The following is a 19,490-nucleotide window of genomic DNA, read 5'->3' on the forward strand; positions in this document are numbered from 1 at the left end:
AAAGATAACCAAGTATTGGATTCGCGCCCATTTCTAGTCACTAGCCGCAGACTGCTATTTTAATTCATTAACTCTTTAATAACTTTGGCTAACGTCATTTTTACTGGCTTCTGTTTGCGTTAAACCATTCCGCAAGTTGATTTGGTACAGCTCTTAAGATAATTGCAATTGTACAACATGTAGAGGAGATTGATTACAAATTACAATGTAATATTAGGTACGTAACTTAGTTTATGTTTGTGACTACTGTCCTGTCAATAACTGTTGCTTGTACCCGAAGAAGAGAATCATTGAAGTGCATAATTCTTGAAGAAAAACCGGTAAGGCAAGAAACTAGAAACTCTACGGCAATTACCACCAATAACAATTTTCTGCAATTTATTACTGGCACTAACAATTGTTGCCCTAAAACTATAGAAAAAAATCGATTGTCGGGAAACTAAAGAAACTGCAGGTTACACTACATCTAAGGTTAAGGTTCTCTCCGGTGTGTTACACCATCAATCATCTGCAATAGACGCAAGGGCCAATGATGAAGGTTCGCTTGCATTGCACCAACGATAGCCGTTTCCCGTGATAACCGCCGGTTATCTAATTAAATTTGCAAAACCTATAGTATCACAGGCTAAACGAGGTTAAGAAAGGTTACAGCAGTTCCTGTTGTTAGGGGAGGTGGGAGGGAACCAAGCTCGGGGCTTGTTGGAACTGCGTTGCCATTTGCCAACCGCGTTAAATGCAGTCGCTGCAATAAGCTCTAACTCCTTACTTTTACTTTGGCAATACAGGCAAATATTTTTGTTGAAATCACGATGGTTAACATGATGAATCATGAAAAATCATGAAGATTGGCAAAGCAGGATTCGGCCAGGTTGACCAATGAAATGTCTCGGACGAAAATCTGTAGGTCTATATAACTTACCTGACACGAACTTAAGAAGCATACCTATATCTATGGGACAACTTAAGAAGCATATTGCTATTAAATAAAAGTCCCCTAATTGTAATTGTATTTTTGACGTGTAATGTATGTGAACAGAATAAATAAATATGCCATACTAAAAATCTAATTTCACGCGTTGACACACTTGGCACACTTGACATTGATTATAGGTAAGAAGCGCTGTTCCCGACCTTGGCACGCTGAGGCTAGGACTAAAATCGAGAGCATCGGCTTCCAAGGTTAGGCTAGATTTGAGTTAAAAAATATTTAGTATTTTTCAGACAAGATTTTCTTGCCGCAGGTGCGCAGTCCACAACTCGTCAAGACGGTTTTGACTGATCTACGCATAAATAATTGCACAGGGATTCGAAAACATGACTACCTGCAGGCAGGATTAAGGTCACTATCCTGTCAGATATCGTAACCCGAATATAAAAATCAAATACATAATTCTATATTTCGTTATCTGGTCTGTCACTCTATCGCACTTGCATATTCAAACGATAGAGTCAGATAATGCAATTTCAATATTCGACTTTCACGGCTATGAAACGCCTATGAAAACCTAATGCACCACATTCTAATCGCGAGAAAACAGCCAACCTCCACCTCGTACAATCGCTATCAGATATATCGGAGCGGCCAAGGAGCTCACAAATATCTGAACACGCCTCTATTGTAAAGGCATTAGAGTGCGTGTTCAGATATTTTTGAGCACCTGGACCGCTCCGATATATCTGACGGCGACTGTAACGTATAGCTCAATTAAGGAGAACAGAGGCGTCGGGGCGTCTGCCGCGGTATTGGATATAATTAGCCGCTCTGTTCGGCTAAACGGCGCTAATCAGCTCATACATTATATAGCTTTGTACGGCTTTGACTACCGACTGCTTTTCAAGTAAGACAAGATCTCCCATTTCCTTGCAAAATACTATGAGAGTTTGAAGTCAGATATCAAAGTGGGATCTGCCGGCCTAGCCAAGGTGACAATCGCTATCGCTACGACAACGAATGGCTTTGCGTCTCTCTATCACTCGTCCATATTAGTGCGACAATGACGTTGCGTTTCGATCGCAACGTAACGTTAGCGATTGGCATCTTGGCTACGCGGCCTGGCATCCTGATACATGTTTTCTATTCTTTTGGCTTTCATCGATGTACGATTGTCATCTTGGCTAGATAAGACCTAGCAAGTTAAGACTGTTGCGTAACCAAAGTAGCTCTCAAACCTACTGAATTATTTCAAATATAATTTTAGATACTTTTGAATAGTAAATGTGCGACGAGTAAGTACGTATAATGGCCAAAGTGTCAAAAGGAGCTCGATTCGGATTTAGACCAGAGCAAACTGAAATTATATAAATGGTAAAGTGGTTTTCTCAATTTGATTGACGGTCGGATCCCAATTATTAGAGCTGTCACTCTGAATTTAAGCGTCAAACGGAGTAATGGATGTTTCAGGACGTAAAAAATGTAAGATTACTTTTATAAATGAATGTACTAGTAAAAAGGTCTCAAAATTAGACCTTAAACATTTTATAATGTTACTGCTATGATACTGGACCAAAAAAAAAAGGCGGCCAATTCAAAAGATGGGGAGATGATATTAAAAAAAGTGGCCAAATGCGAGTCGGACTCGCCCATGAAGGGTTCCGTATTTAGGCGATTTATGACGTATTAAAAAAAAACTACTTGCTAGATCTCGTTCAAACCAATTTTCGGTGGAAGTTTACATGGTAATGTACATCATATATTTTTTTTAGTTTTATCATTCTCTTATTTTAGAAGTTAGGGGGGGGGGGACACACATTTTACCACTTTGGAAGTCTCTCTCGCGCAAACTATTCAGTTTAGAAAAAAATGATATTAGAAACCTCAATATCATTTTTGAAGACCTATCATAGATACCCCACACGTATGGGTTTGATGAAAAAAAAAATTTTAGTTTCAGTTCGAAGTATGGGGAACCCCAAAAATTTATTGTTTTTTTTTCTATTTTTGTGTGAAAATCTTAATGCGGTTCACAGAATACATCTACTTACCAAGTTTCAACAGTATAGTTCTTATAGTTTCGGAGAAAAGTGGCTGTGACATACGGACGGACAGACAGACGGACAGACAGACGGACAGACAGACGGACAGACAGACAGACATGACGAATCTATAAGGGTTCCGTTTTTTGCCATTTGGCTACGGAACCCTAAAAATCGAAGGAGTAGAATGGCCCAAGAAAGCAGCGGTCAAAACAGAATGGAGGAAGCTGGAAGAAGCCTATGTGTCACATGACACGCTGACCACTAAACCGAAAAAAACCGATGTGCTAGTTAATAAGATTTTAAGTATGTAAAATTTGTTGTATTTATGTTTAGTATCAGCAATAAAGGCTATATAATAAAAACAAAAAAATGAAATTTAAACCTTATTAATCAAATCAACTTTAAATACATGAACGCATCGTAAGCGGAAAATCCGCAAAAACTGTATGAAAGCAATAAGTTGCAGAAACTACTATAAAATTGCATAATATGCGGAAAATCGTATAAAACGTGATTGTATTAATCGGGTTCTAGATTCTACGGAAAATCTATTCTCGATAGACGTTGAACAGAGTCACATAAGGTTTCGACGCGCGATATTCATAGGTTCTTTGAGAGTAGATCACTTTTATGGCATCCTCTTTGCATAATCGGAGGAACCCTTGTATCGAGTATTCTGTCGTAGAGAAAAATGCTGTTACTCGTAGAGATTTTAGATGTATTACAGACACGAAAAAACTACTAATAACTTCTAAATATTTGACCATACTTATTATACTTGTGCAGTCTTTATCAATTTATTTCATGACATAACCCCTTTAATGAAACAAATTGCAGACTCCCTTATAATGAAAACATTTGTTCGCGATTTCTTACTTTAAGCTGTCAGTAACCTGCATTTTTTCCTTTTTTTTAAGGCTCAGGGGTAGCAATTAACTTAGTTGTTGAAAAAACACCTTAGGTATTTATAGTAGAAATGATTAAGGTGTCCAAATATTACTTAAGACGAGCTCTTATTAAATTGGGACGTCCTAAAAAAACGTTACCCTGTTCAATGGCGGGGTGTCATACAAATCTGAAGGGCTACCGCAAAAACGAAATTCGCAATTTGTGGGGATCTTTCTCTTTTACTCCAATGAAGGCGTAATTAGAGTGACAGAGAAAAATGTCCGCAATTTGCTAACTTCGATTCTTTTGATAGATAAGGAACCCATGGGTACCTATCTAAGTAAAAATAAAAAATGTATTTAAAATTTACCTCCAACTGCACTTAAGGTGAACCATAAAGTACACTTTTGCATAACAAATGTATATCTGACCCATTATGTCGCAGGCAAAGAAATATTACATTTATAAATCATTGCGATCCGCTTACACTTAAGGTTTTTACTGCGACATCTTGCTTGTACAGTCGCCATCAGATATATCGGAGCGGCCAAGGTGTTCATAATATCTAAACAAGCACTCGTAACGCCTTGACAATAGAGGCGTGTTCAGATATTTGTGAGCACTTTGGCCGCTCCGATATATCAGATGGCGACTGTACCTTCTGGTGGCAAATATCGGTGGTTAAGGACATCTGTGTTGAAATATTTGAACAAGTGACATTATTTATGAGTAGGTAGTACGTGGTATGTTTAAACTATTATAACTGTTATGATAGATCAAATCCTAATTTTCAGAAAACTAAACGACCACTTAAACCCACGTCCGGATGACAGACCAAACAGCCAATAAGATTAAAGTGTGCCAAATGAACATATAATATCCGGCTGTAACATATTTATTATATACGTACGTCACTGGGGGTTTCCACTTTCCACTAAATCGTAAACATAAATAATTAAATCTGTGGCGGCTGCTGCGAATTTCGATAGTTTTGACATTTTCTAATGAAGATTCGACTGGATTTTATTTCTAAAATGAGATTCAGACAGATGCACGTTCCTTCCTGCGAATGATAGACCCCCGTTGTCCAGAGCCCGTACCATGAGTGAGTCACTGACAGTGTCAAAACTGACATACGCTATCGAGAACGTAATTTACTTTCTATAGTGCGAACGAGATGTATAGAAAGTAAATTACGTTCTCGATGGCGTTTATGCCAGTGCCAAACTGATGGTAGCCGTACTAGTCAACGTCATAACGCAAACGCCCCCTTATACCGCAACGCGGTATTAAAGGGTACTGTGAATGTAAATTTTTGTTGTGTTCATTTAAATTACGGCCGAAAATTATGAGATCATCTAGGTAAACAAAACATTTTTGATAAGTTAATCCAGTCATTGCCATGGTCATCATCCTGGAAAATGAATTCGGACTAGTTTTACACCCTTGAGGCATGCGAGTCATTTGCCATCTACCCCCACAGAAAGCTGTATATTTTCTACTGTCTGGCTCTAACTCAACGTTGTAATAACCCTGATTTAAGTCTAAATGGGTAAAGTAAATACTACCGGATAACGAATCTAAAATCTCTGTAATATTGGGAAGCGGGAATTTATCATCTGTAATACAATCATTAAGTTTACGGTAGTCCACTACTAATCGCCATTTCTTGTTTCCACTGCTATCCGATTTTTTAGGCACTAGTAATATTGGGCTTGACCACTCGCTTCTACACGGCTCTATAATACCTTGATCCAACATACTATCTAACTGTCTTTGTACTTCACCTTGTTGGGAATGTGGCAGCCTATACGGTTTAGAGTACACTGGTTGTACATCCTGTTTTAAAGTAATTTTATGCTTATAAATGTTCGTTGTCGTTAATTTGTCCCCTGGCAAATAAAAAATATCGCAGTATTTAGCACACAATTTCTCAATAGAAATTTGTTCCTCTCTATTTAAGTGACTAATTTTTAAATAAGAAAACATCTTTTTAACCCGTTCCGCATTTTTATGCGTTTCGCCAAACATACATACATCGTAATCACTTGCTTTGTGAATAGTCGGGTTTAATTTGTTAATAGTCAAATCATTTTCAGTCGTATTAAGCAAACGAATAGGTATCTTTCCATTGTTAGGTTTCACTAATGCACTAGCCATAAACAATCCGGGTTGAATCTCATTCGCGCACACCACACATTCCTCTTCCATATTCGTCTTTATGTAACGTATAGATTCCGACCTAGCCGGTACCGTCAAACGGTTGCTATCCTCTATAAATAGCGGTAATATTATTTTACAATCTAAGCCATTCCTTAAAGTCAAAGTGCTATCATAGTAGTCTATAGTTGACGTGTACTTTCTGAAAAAGTCATGTCCTAAGATGCCGCCAGCCGTACATGGCAAAGAATTGAAAACATAAAACTTTTGATTAAGGCTATGATCTCCATAATTAAGGTCTAAGTAAACATATCCGATAGGTTGGACTTTGCCGCCTAATCCGCTGACTACTACATTATCGTTATGGATTGGAATATTCTGATTATGTATGTACTTATATTTTATAGCACATATGGTAGAACCCGTATCAATTAAATATTGAGTCGAAATACCGTTACCAAAAGATAATTCTACATAACTATGTTTCTTATTGCTGTTAATTAAAATATATTCTTCAGTCACGAAAAAACTGATTCTCGTTACTATTCGACACGTTACTATCCGTCATTACATGTACTTGCTGTTGACTACGTATCCCATTGTTCCTAGCTCTGTTGGAATAGAATTGGGACCTACCTCTATTCTGCTGGTAAGGCCTCGTTGCTCCTCGGGCAGCCGCAGGTTGGAAGCCACGTCCCGTGCCTCGCTGTCGGCTACTGAACCCGTACCTTGCCGGTTGATGGCCGCGTGTTGAGTACGACCTTCCACGGTGTCCCCTAGAGTATGAGGATGATGGGCCTCTGAAATATCTCGAATTATAATTATGATTACGTGCCATTGTCAAAATCCCTTCAGACGTACTTGGAGTGGACCGGTCGTAATCTATGGCAGCTTGAACTGCATCTTTTAGGGTGGTAAAATTCCGCGCAGCGATTATAGTGCTGAGTCTGCGATTTCGCAGCCCATCAGCGAAGCTCTGAATAGCCTGGCGTTCATTTAAGGGTCGCAATACCTTATAATTATCGGCATTATCACCCGCCTGCGACAAAGTAAGATCGACAAACATTTCTGCTAATTGTTTACCATAGTCATCGATAGACATTTCGTTTTGTTTTAAACTTAAAAGTTGTTTTTGTAAACATGGCACTGACTTTTTTGGTAAAAGCTCATTTTTCATATCCGTGATTAAAGCGTCAACGGTAGTATATTCTGGTAGCAGCTTTAGTTTAGCTGACTGAGAAAGCCTACTTTTTAAGACGAAGGTTACCAGTTTCATTTTTGAATCGTTATCGAGAAGTGATTGATAATACTCAATACCGTCAATTAAATTCTGAATTTCATTAATATCATCTTTCATTACTGGTAATAAACTCAAAGCCGTTTTTAAGTTAAACTTCTCCATCTCGGACATATTAGTATCACTACACAATTCTAAAATTTCTGCATACAATGCATCAAACTGGCTACAAAATTTCTTTATAGTTATAAGATCGTCGTTTTTTATGCTCTCCTCAATTTCTTCTAAACTATCCAAAAAAGTAGAATAATCAGCATGCACAGCTTGTGCTTCAATCAACTTATTTTTAACAATTTGTCCTACTCTTCTCTTAGGACCGATTTTAATTAAATATTGTCTTATAACAGTTAGCTGCTTAATTAAATCTAATAATTCATCTGCCATACTAATTCATAATTAAAATTAAAACATATATTCGCCTTAAGCTATTGCTACGTGATATGCTAATTATAAACCAATTAAGTTCTAATCTTACTCATTGTCCGGTGAGTAGGTACAGACGGCTACACATGGCACAGACGGTTACAACGCGCACTACACTTTACACTGCACTTTTTATTTCGACGCTTTTGTTCATTGAGCTGTATATAGTCCGTATTCCGCTACAAAAGTTCAAACACGCACGTAGTTAAACCTCGTTTTCCGATTTCGGCGTCCGGCGAAAAATCGAGCTCCTCAATGCGTGCCCGCGAATCTCCTCACGTATCCACCTTTTGTGGCATCTTCTATAAAAGTAGTATGCAGCACCCAAGCATATGATACCAAAGATGCATACCACCACGACGAGCAGAATATTTGTGGTATTTATACTCTTAACCACCTCGGCGCTGTTGCTGGAGCCCCCGGCAGCATTCTGGGCTATAACGACCTCTTCTTTTGTTTGCGAAGACCCCATCTTCGTTCCACACTTATAATTTCATATTTGCAATGAGTCCCATGTCGAGCACCGTCTTTAATTTTGTTTTTCACAGCCAAAGATTTAGTCCTTGATAAATAAATGTAACACTCTCGCGCGCGGTAGTCACGGTCGCGGACGTCGCGATAGGCAGCGCGCAAAGCGCTGCGATGGCAGGATCGCCATATGAGGATGGATGTCGGGAGGTGTATTGACACAACCAGATTCTAAATAAGACTACTCTTTATTCATAAGATCATTGATTATATAGCATTGAAATACACGTATATAAGCATGTATAGTTCTATACACTACAAGGGATTGCAGAACCGGTACTGTTTAAAAGAACCGGGATTTTCGGTACCAGGCAAAAACGGAACTTTCCGGTACTTTCGGGACTGCCTTTAAAAATCAGTTTTTACATAAATTGTCAGTAAAAAAAGCATAAAAATACCCATGAATCTTTCTCTGACAATGGTACAATAAAAAAGTAGCATAGTGAAGGTACACACACTTCTTTTGTACGATAATATGTGTCTTTAAACCACACAATCATTGCCTACATTCACTGTGATGTCTGCGAACTTATTATCACTCCTACATATTAATTTTCTAATGTAATCAAATTACAATTGCTTTTTTCAACTATAAAACTGTCAACATGAAAATTTGTGTTTTTATATACGTACGCTGCTGCGCAGCAACTGCTATAGAATTACGTGCACAACTTTAAACAAACACACTGTTATGATAGGTCATTCGTTTAAACTTGTTCGAAACAAAATGGAACTCCGAATCGTAAATTATTCCAATTGTAAAAACTAACAATTAAAACTAAAGCGATCAATTCAATTGATATCTACAGACGGTACACATACAAAATGCAAGACACAAATTTAGAAATGCAAAAAAAAATCTACTATATTCTCAAGGTTATTTACAAGTCAAATTATACACTTCATATTCATACATGTCTAAGTATCGAGACACATCCACAGTTGGGAAAGAAGGTATGTCTAGGATCCATCAATGAGTCGTTAAAGCTTAGAAACAAATTAAAAGTGGAGAATTTTTTTTTTTCACTTTTCCAGTTTTAATTTGTTTTTAAGCTTAATAGCATAGTTCGCTGACGTTTCTGCTTAATGCAAAATTAATGAGTCGTTCGCTATCGTGATCATAATTCATATAGTTGCCTACAAATCCTGCAATTTTGAAAAGGGAACTATTGTGTGACTCTTACTTGTCATATTATCTGATTTAATTTTCGAATAAAAGGAATTGCAAAGAAACAACCGCTAATATTCAAGTTACAAATCGTTTCGCTTCCCTACACTTTCCTTTACGTCATCGGTTCTACAAACGGTGTGCCCGGGCCACTGAGTGACTACTTTATGAGCTGTGTCGCAATCATTACCGAAATACAATTGCAAACTGCAAGTCTGTTCAGTGAAAACCGTCGAAAATTCGTCCTTTGTCTGCATTCCCGTTTATTTTCAACGCCACACGACACGCAGATTTAGGTCAAATTGACGTTTGACAGATTCGTTCACAAGTTCAGAGTCAAGTCGAGTTTATGAAGAAACCAGTGTAAATTGTCCCTCGAGATCCGTAAAAATACTAAAAACAATACGCCATTTGCTCCTTCTCGTAGGTACTTTACGTTTGTACCTTTTGCGTAAACCATCAAGTTACTCGTACGTAGTCAATAAATGTTTTGAATAAAACGAGTCCACCCAATTTACTCTAGTATCTTCTTTGGGCTGAGATGTAGGTTAGGTTATTATCATTAATCATCATCATATGGTTGGATTTAAAAATAAACCGTTTCGCCTGCCCCAGTAGATGCGGAAAAGCCTTGAAAAATTGCGAGGGATTAAATGCGTGCTAATGATCTCACAATAGATTCTTTTAATATGTATTTACCGTGCGAAGTGGAGGAGAAAAGTCGGAATGGCCGAAAAGCGGACCGTGGCCTCAGATGCTAGCTAAAGATGCAACCAAGATAAACGAGAACTAAGATCACAGAGAACACATTAATATGTTCTTCTAGCTAGAATCACATGAATAAGTAATACTCGTAGTACTATTACCGTACAGAGAGGACACTTCCTACAAAACCGAAGTTTGACAGCGATTCAGGGTCGAATCATGATATCCCTTTTCTAACTTATGGCACTATCCCTGTTGGCTATTTAGGGTTGTCAAAATTCAAGTCATTATCTTAGGTCGTGCATGCAAAGGGACGTCAAGTTGTGTCAACCCTAATAATTGGCTCGGAGCAATGCTGAGCCGAATGGAGCCGAGTTTGCCCGAAGTCTCCCCACTGCTAGAATGTTCGACTCGTGATGTGCGTCTAGAATGACATCCCTGTATGAATATGATGAACTAATTTAATAATTTATTGCCGTGTTCTGGCATGGGACGGGTGAAGCCAGGCGTCGTATAAATTAGAAGCGGACTTATTACTGTTTTATGCCTTCTACCCATTTAGACAAAGGTGAACGTCCTGTCAGGTGATTAGTTTTGTCATATCGAAAATATATTGTTTTGCAAGCTTTGCTTGGTTTGAAAAGGTGGTTGTATGGTAGAGAATCACTGTTGAAGAAGTTTAATATGTTAAGCTGAATATATTGGTGTTGCATCTGTTAACTACCACAATTCACGCAAATAAATCTTATCTTATCTTAGGTGCATCTGATCCGAGAAACTCGTCGGTACGAGTCAAACTAATTAATTTAGTTGGCATTTCAGTAAACCCACTTTTATATTTTTGTTTGTGTGTTTGATTGCTACATTGTATTGTTTTCAAAACCGTCTATCATATCACCACAGATCATAATTCCTTTAAATATCAATGTTTGTCAAGTTGTCAAAGTGCGATATTAGTGACCTCCCTGGAGAGTCGTGAAGCCTCTATTAGAAGGTCACGGGGAGCAAAACTTCAGTACAATTCTTACAAACAACGAAAACTGTGGCTCGTGAAAAAGTTTTTCTTTTTGGGGGGTCGTGTCACGAAAAAGGTAGAAAAACACTGAACATCTTGTGGGGCTTCCATTTGTCAACAGGGGTTGTGATTCAGTTCAGAATTATTGGGATCAACACCCCATTGTCATGTTTTGGTGACGTCTCAATTTTTCTACTTTCTAATGAAAAATCCTGTTTTAGGCAAACTGACCATGCTTTGTCTGTGTTAAAAAAAAGAATGGGCGCCTGACCACTGACAAACGTTTGTAGAATAACAAGTTCGTTGTCTCACAAAGTACCGTCAGCATTATTAACGTCCAGTTTTTTGGCAGATCACCGTTTTAATTTCTAGTTTTTTCTCCAACAGTCAAGGCCACTTTAAATTAATGACACAGCTTTCCCGATACTCGTTTATATTTTGTCTTGACGTAACACGTGGGCGGGACACGGGTGAACTAAATGTCGGCGTATTTCATGCCAGTTTATAAACTACAATGCAGATGTTTTTATTGGAAAACAAGGGGAAACGGGAAGTGCGACGAACTATGTGAAAATTGTGAAATACATGCTGGAAGTTTGATATCTCGAGAAAACATTTGACATTTTTAAAATATAAAAATGTTACACATATGCCGACTGAAAGCACTATTTTTTACTTTGACAGCGTTCTTTATGTTTCTAGCGCGACTACATACGACATCTTCAACAGTAGATATTTTGGGGTTCAAAGTTTAAGTATATAGGGAGAATGACACAATATAATTCCTATGTACAAAACCAAATAATTTATTGAACAATTTATAACTGGCGATGCGTGGAACATAAAATAAGTAAAACAGTTACACTTTCAACAAGTTAAGTAACAACAAGCCACTATTTCTAATGTTTACTGCGCTTCGGGTGAAAACATAGCAATTTCGGCAAATGTTACGACTCCGGTATACCAAGACCGCTACTACCCACTCGGCTCATCAGAACCATTGTAAGTGTGAACTCCTAACACCCACAGTTATTACACATCTCCGGGTCTCATTACATTAGCCTAGGTTCTTGCCCAATGGGAATACAGTGATATTGCAACTCCCCGTCAACTGTCTCGGTAATAAAAACTTTCCGACAAACAAGGCCCAGTCCCCCCTTATTCCCCCCCCCCCTTTCACCCTCAGCCCGCAGGCGGCTGACTGAAGACAAATGATTGTTCTGAACAAATGGACGCGTAACATATGTCCTACCTAAACCTAAGCATAACTACTTGAAATCGGGAGTCCGAGTAAATGATGAATTAAATAGCGACTTTATTGTGTGAGCCAGATGATTGAAATTGTAATAACAGTGACTTTGTAAGTAGTCGGCCAAGTGGAGCATATTTTATAACGTTTGGGTCAACAAACGCAGAATATTCAAATTTAAAAGGCGTCGTTATTTACGTAGTTAGAAAATACACATAAAACAGTAAATACGAATAATTTCACGCTATACGCATGGCTTCAAATTATGTATGTATTTATTAGTCACACTACACGCCTTAAATCTTATTATAATATACTCCATACATGAAGTCGCGCGCGAGAACGCAACTCATGCTAGACCGCCTAGTGGACCATATTTTTATATAGTAATGGACTATTTGGGCGATTTTACGGAACTTGTTTTTTAGGGTTCCGTACCCAACGGGTAAAAAACGGGACCCTATTACTAAGACTTCGCTGTCCGTCCGTCCGTCTGTCACCAGGCTGTATCTCATGAGCCGCGATAGCTAGACAGTTGAAATTTTCACAAATGATGTATCTCTGTTGCCGCTATAACAACAAATACATACTAAAAATAAAATAAAATAAATATTTAAGGGGGGCTCCCATACAACAAACACGATTTTTTTGCTCTATTTTTTGTTGATGGTGCGGAACCCTCCGTGCGCGAGTCCGACTCGCACTTGGCCGGTTTTTTTCCCTTCTAATTTGGAAACAAAATCCGTAGGTAGGCACACATTCCTCAAAGTAATCACCTAAAATATCGCGAGTCTACAGGTCTACACTTCACACGTCACAAGCATACTTTTCATAACACTTGTTTTAGCCGTTGCCTCCCGCGATCCCTCTTTTAACACGAATAACAATACATGCTCTAGGCGCCTATAATTATACTTAGCTACATAACAGTGACAATTGTACGAGTCTGTTTTTGAGTACGTAGTGTCGTAACAATTGACAATGCCCTCTCGTGTCTGAGTATCTCTTATTTGGTCTATTGTCGACTGTTTTGAAAACGTGTCTTTGGATAGGCTTTCTGAAAGCTAGAGATGAGTTACGGATAAGTGTGGCTACCACCAGTTTCGCACTGGCATAAATGCTATCGAGAACGTAACTTACTTTCTATGCATCTCGCTTGTACTCGCATATTAGTGCGAGCGAGATGTGTAGAAAGTAAATTACGTAGACGTGAGCGTATATATGTCAGTTTTGACACTGTCAGTGTCTCATGATACGGGTATCTACGTGTCTACGGGTGCACGGAGCGGGCGTACGCACGCAGGTCTAGTCAAAGGTCTCACTTTGTCGCTTACCATAAGGACGGGATTTGCTTGTATCTTTATACGAATAACCTGTCAAAGCGTCCTATATGGCAAGGGACAAAGTGGGACTTTCTGCTTGGAAACGACAGATTTTTCGTTAACCCGCTCCGTTCAACTAGCGGACGCCCTGAAGGTTTGAGCTACCTAAGCGTATCATACTCGTATTTAATCAATACATCATCAATACATAATTATTATAAAACAAAGTCTCCTGCCGCGTCTGTCTGTCTGTATATGTTCGCGATAAACTCAAAAACTACTGTACGAATATTCATGCGGCTTTCACCTACTAATAGAGCGATTCTTGAGGAAGGTTTTGGTGTATAATTTGTAAAGGTTTTGTGTAAATTCGTTGCACTACCCGTGCGAAGTCGGGGCGGGTCGCTAGTATTTAATGTCTGTCGAACTTCTATGCGAGATAAATATGTATATTCAATTGTAGCATCCATCCTAATCCTTATCCTTAAAGTTAAAAACTCCTTTGCAAACTTGAAATTTAATTTTATGGACAGCCTTAGGATCTGCGAACTCGTTTGCTCACTCAGTCATAAAATAAAACAAACTTTAGAGGCGGGTCGCAGTGACATTTGACGGAATCGTTAACGTCAAGGACCTTTTTGGAAACGACCGAAATTTAATTTGGAATTTTAACAAATTTTTAAACAACGAGCCTAGAGCTTATTTCGATGAAAATTGGTATGAAGATAGTTTGAGTCCCTGACAAGAAAGTTTTTATCACGGAAGTCATCCCTTAATGAAGTAGAATTTACTACATCATTCAAGTGGGTGAAACGGGGTAGAATTTAGTAAGTGGAATATGGAAGTATTAGTTGTATTCAGACATGGCGGGCAGAAGGTAGTGTTATTTATATATGTTGACAGGTTGTCAAGCACCGTCTAGGTCTGTCTAGAGTCACAAGTACTTAACCGGTTGCCTTTGATATGCAAACTACTCGCACAGCGCACATAGGGGTAAATTCACGATCTACGGGGCCAAAATTATTTTTGCGGTTTTTTGTATTTTTTAACGTTTTACGAAGTTAAAACAACTGTTACTTGATTTTTTTTTTATTTATATGGTATTTTTTTCAAAATTCTACTGATATGTAAAATTTTGACATCTGCACAAAAGAGGAAAAAATTAAAAATATAGTAAAATGTGTATAATAATTTATTACTGAAATAAAATCAGCTGCCATATTAAGCTACAGTCTCTGCTATGATGTTTTCTTCTTCGCTTCCAGAAGAACACTCGGGGTTCGGATCGGCAGGCAATAGCAATTCTATCGTCTCTGGCAGGAAAGTACTGTGCTTTCTTTTTTTTATTTTTCTCCTGCAGCTCAGTAAGGGGTCGGAACTCAAAAGTAAGCGATTCAAAATATCCGTGTTGCAGCTTTCTCTCGTAAACTTCCTTGCGAAATCAAGTCGATAAGATCGGAAATGCTTGTTACGCGCTTCTGCAGCTTCTTCAGTCAGCTGTCCAATGGGTAGTAACGCATTTTTTATAATAACAGAACCATGGACTAGTATCTTATGCATCGTGGGCGTCATGGGATGCCATCCGTATAATTTGACATATAGTTCTGCTGTTTCCTTTGCGTAACTGTCATATTTTTCAGAGTCAATTTTGTGGCCACTTGATATCGTCTCTAAAATTACATTTAATCTATATATCAGCTCGTAACTGATTCCAGTTATATCTGATGCTACTTTTGGATCATCAAAAAACCTTCTGCTAGTGTTTCCATCATTAGTGTTGCCGAAATTTGCCTTTGGCATATCTACCAACAAGCCAGTTTCGTTATGAAATCTTGTCGGCCTGGTCGGTTTGCTGGACTTTCAGCAACGGGAATCGCGAAAGTGCCTTCTAGCCAAGAATGATTGTTTTTTATGAATCTGTCTTCTTTATAATGAGCTTTACTCCATCTAGTCTTAAATTCTGACTCTAAATAAGCAAAATTGATTTTAAATAATTCTATTTGATCATTAGTGCAGCCTTCACTAGATAAAAGTTGATCTCTTAAGGAACACAGTTTTTCTTCCAATGTAGGTAAACTTTTACTTTTGAAGAGATCAAATATGTGTTTTCTAGTCACGATCTTCATTCCTGACGTATTTGGTACATCTAAAACAAATAAACATGTCGATTAAACTCAATAAAAAAAAAAGTTAATTTTTGAGTAAAATGACGAATTATTTTTAAAGTATAAAAATTATGATTTGGCGGAAGCATGCGGAAGCTTTAAATTCTAATAACCAAAACAATAGACTATAACATGCCATTAACAATTCTGCTCGATCTCACCCTATTGTATTACTTATTAACGAGTGAAGTTTTTTTTTTTGCGAAAAATGACGCTCAAAAACAGTCTCTCTTTCAGAGCATTAACTTAGCCTTAAAAACAAATAAATAAAGCATATTTATATATTGGGTTATAAATTACTAACCTGCTGTTTCAGAGTCCATGATTTTTTTCACTCTTGATCACTTAAAAACAATAAACCACACCTTCAAAGTTTTGCTTTTCTAAGAGCGTCGAGAACAAGTAACGTACACGAAGTGACACGATCAAATTCCGACTGACGTGAAACGAATTAGAAAGTGCATACGAGGGTGGGGGGGGTTGTTATCTAGCCGCTAAAGGGTCCTCTACCGCAGGTAGCTGTTATCGCAGAGGTATTTATTGTTTTGATAAATCGACTTTTGGCCGCGTAGATCGTGAATTTACCCCTTAGTGCAGCGCGGCGAGACGAAACGCAAACACGCAGACTTTGAAACTGAACGCTACTTGAATTATTAGTGTGCGTGCGTGGTAAGGGTCGTAGCAGTCACAAAACGCAAAATTTTACCGCAAAAAAATTGCGAAAACGAAATTTTTCAAAGGACTTCAATCCGTACCACACTTTACGTGACGTCTGTTACGTGAGGACTTTAAGATCTCACGTAAAATATGGACCATTTTTTTTTACTATTTTGTGGGGATGTTACCCCGTAGTTTTACGTACTGCATAACAAATATTTTTGCGGATTAAAGGTTCATTCACACGCACCTTGCGCCGTGCCAGCACTCTCATATTTCGACTTGAGCTTCGCAGCAGTCGCACGCGCATCGGACCGGACCGAGTCCGTCGCCGTCGTTGTGGTCGTCCGGAACGACAGCGTCGTCGAGACCGACGAGAACGACGATCCGAGCCCGAGGCCCAGCGTGGTGCGGTAGCGACGACGATACATGTTCACGCGACGGAGGTTAGTGGCAAACTGAAGCTGGACTGAAAAGTCTACCTTTTAGAAGCCTAGAGAGTTAAGGGCTCGAGCGAAACCAGTAAGCGAGTGTGCTAGTTGATACGGACGTAGAGGTCTCTTTACGCTGGTTATACCGATTCACCTATACTTGTGACATTAATAGGAATAGTACCAGCGCCTACGCATGCCGGAACAACTCCCAGTTTAAACGAAATGCCATATGTTTATTTAAAGCTTTGAGCGTTTGTGACGTTTCGCTGTTGAGGTGGTGGTGGATTTATTATAGTACACTGGAGCTAGGCGGGTGGGAAAGCGGTTAGGTCTGATAGTGTTTGTCAGTTTAGTTTTGATTGTTAGACTGCCCGTTCGAAAACATGTTCGAACGGAAGACGTAGGCACTAGTATTTTGCCTGACATATAGGTATGAAGTAATGTTGTAAGTCAACTATGTATCTACATATACCTGACTACTTTAACCCAAAGCTAACAAGAACTCTAGCTATTTCATTGTTTAAAAATATCAAAAATCGAGATTTATTTTCCTGCGGACTCCTCTGGCACGGACTTAGCTAGAGTTAGAGGTCTTCTAAAGTATATTTGCATGTAAGGACTTCGCATACTATATAGTATATAGTATCGCACCATCGAATCGAAATATCGATAATATCGAACCTGATGGGGTTCTCCGACAAAGCTTTAACGTCATTGTCCTGGGATGAAGAGATTTGATAAGGACCATATCACATCTTTCCAAAATAAAAAATTAAATAATACATTGGTAAGGAATTTTTAAGCCTATAAGTACAACTTACGAGGAATCGTAAAAGTTACCTTAGGGAAACTGTCCTAACATTAGCCACCTAGACATTATCCATACCATATTAAACGTGGTGGCCGATTGAAGGAGTTTTTGATGTTGTTTAACCTTTGATAACACCAATATATTCCAAGGTGGATACGATCCGGATTTCTGCGGTTTCCATTAAACGTTATTGCAGGTGTTTTTAAACGCGCAGGTTAAATAAAAGAAGTTGTTTTGCTCTGCAAGTAGGTCAGGCGTCCCGTAAATATCAAGGGTATCATTCCCGCCACTTGGCGTGACTTGGCGAGTCAGACGCTCACAGGCTCAAGTGAACAGTCACCTGCAATAATATGTTACACAACGAAGGCCGCACAAACATCTGACACGATCTTATTTGTAGCGCAATAAGAGCGTGTCACATATTTTTGCAGCCTTCGTTGTGTAACATATTATTGCAGGTGACTGAACCGAAAAAAGTCAGAGGGATTTAGCGACTACTGGGACTAACCAGGATGACAATCGTGCCGACAAACCCCAAACGAAAAGAAAAAATGTTTCGGATGACAGAATCTGTCATCCTGACCCTGTTACGTGACTATACTATATCCATACTTTATTTAGGTTTCGATTGGCATTCACTATCCACGATTGTCATATTGGCTAGGCAAACGATGAGGTCGAAACTAATCTGTTGTTTCATTCTAATTCGCTCTAATATACAAGAGACAGATAGTGAAATCTAGATTTTCGATCCTGTAGGTCATTTTACGTTTGGTTGGTCTCCTTTGCCCGCGCTCGCGCACCAATCAGGAATGCGCCCGGCGCGGGAGGGACAGTGATGACAATATTGCTAGCAGTCAATTACCGACCCGACGGACGGCGGGATTTTGTTTTTTTTTGTTTTGTGGCATAGACTGTGCAACATACAGACCACCTGTATAGTCCAGCGAGTGTTGACAGGACGGTTATCGCGAAAATCGAAGAAAGCTTATCCATCTTTGTCGCTCTTGTCTTGCAATATTCGAGAGGGAGCGAAGCAGATAAGACAATTTTAGAATTTTTATGGGAAAGAAATACCTTGAAAGTTGTTTCCACTTGTATTTTATGTTCTTACTTACATAATTAACAAGCTACATCAGCCATTCTCAGAGTCCTCCGCGGACCCCTAGGGCTCCACGAAGCCTCTGTGGGGCTCCGCGAGAAAGCGAAAAAAAAGTCGATTTTTTGAAGTGAAAACTTCTTTAGCGGCGGCGCTGTGCACTTTTTGTGATGGGGAAAAAAAATGTTAAACTCGCGACAGGTAAGATTCGTAAGACGTAAGACGGACAATGTCATTGAGTTTTTCTTTATTGATTTAAATGCCATCTAGTGAGTTTCCCTCTAACTGGTACTAACATAACTCTAGTACTAACAGTGATGTGCTTAGGGGTTTCATTAAGTAGTGTGCGACGAAATAACGCTAGATGGCGTTAACGTCAATTATACATAGTGCTGCAGACATTTTGCACTAGTCATTGAGTTTACACTTCTGCCGGCACTCCCGGAGTGCAACCCGTTTTATTTTTTGGCTCTGTCAAATATTATGCTTTCCAAAAGGGTTCCGTCGCCAAAAAAGTTTGAGAACCGCTGAGCTACATGAATACCAAGTTTCATGCTTTACTTTGACCTTACAAGCCGGATCATATTTTATGT

The 19,490-nt window shown here is 38.8% G+C and overlaps 1 protein-coding gene across 2 annotated transcripts in view; it reads right to left on the bottom strand.

Annotated features, from left to right (window-relative positions):
- LOC134651993 (E3 ubiquitin-protein ligase znrf2) overlaps positions 1-19,490 on the bottom strand; it is a 191,615-nt gene that overhangs the window by 168,525 nt on the left and 3,600 nt on the right. The window contains exon 1 of one of the 2 annotated variants that reach the window (XM_063507145.1): positions 16,804-16,999. The exons of the other annotated variant lie outside the window; for it this stretch is intronic. Coding sequence (XP_063363215.1) covers positions 16,804-16,984 — 181 coding nt within the window. The 5' untranslated portion in view covers positions 16,985-16,999. Of the gene's footprint in view, positions 1-16,803; positions 17,000-19,490 lie in introns of those variants that run through there. 2 annotated transcript variants of the gene reach the window in all.

The sequence above is a fragment of the Cydia amplana genome, chromosome 11 (assembly GCF_948474715.1).
Source record: "Cydia amplana chromosome 11, ilCydAmpl1.1, whole genome shotgun sequence".
Lineage (NCBI taxonomy): Eukaryota > Metazoa > Arthropoda > Insecta > Lepidoptera > Tortricidae > Cydia > Cydia amplana.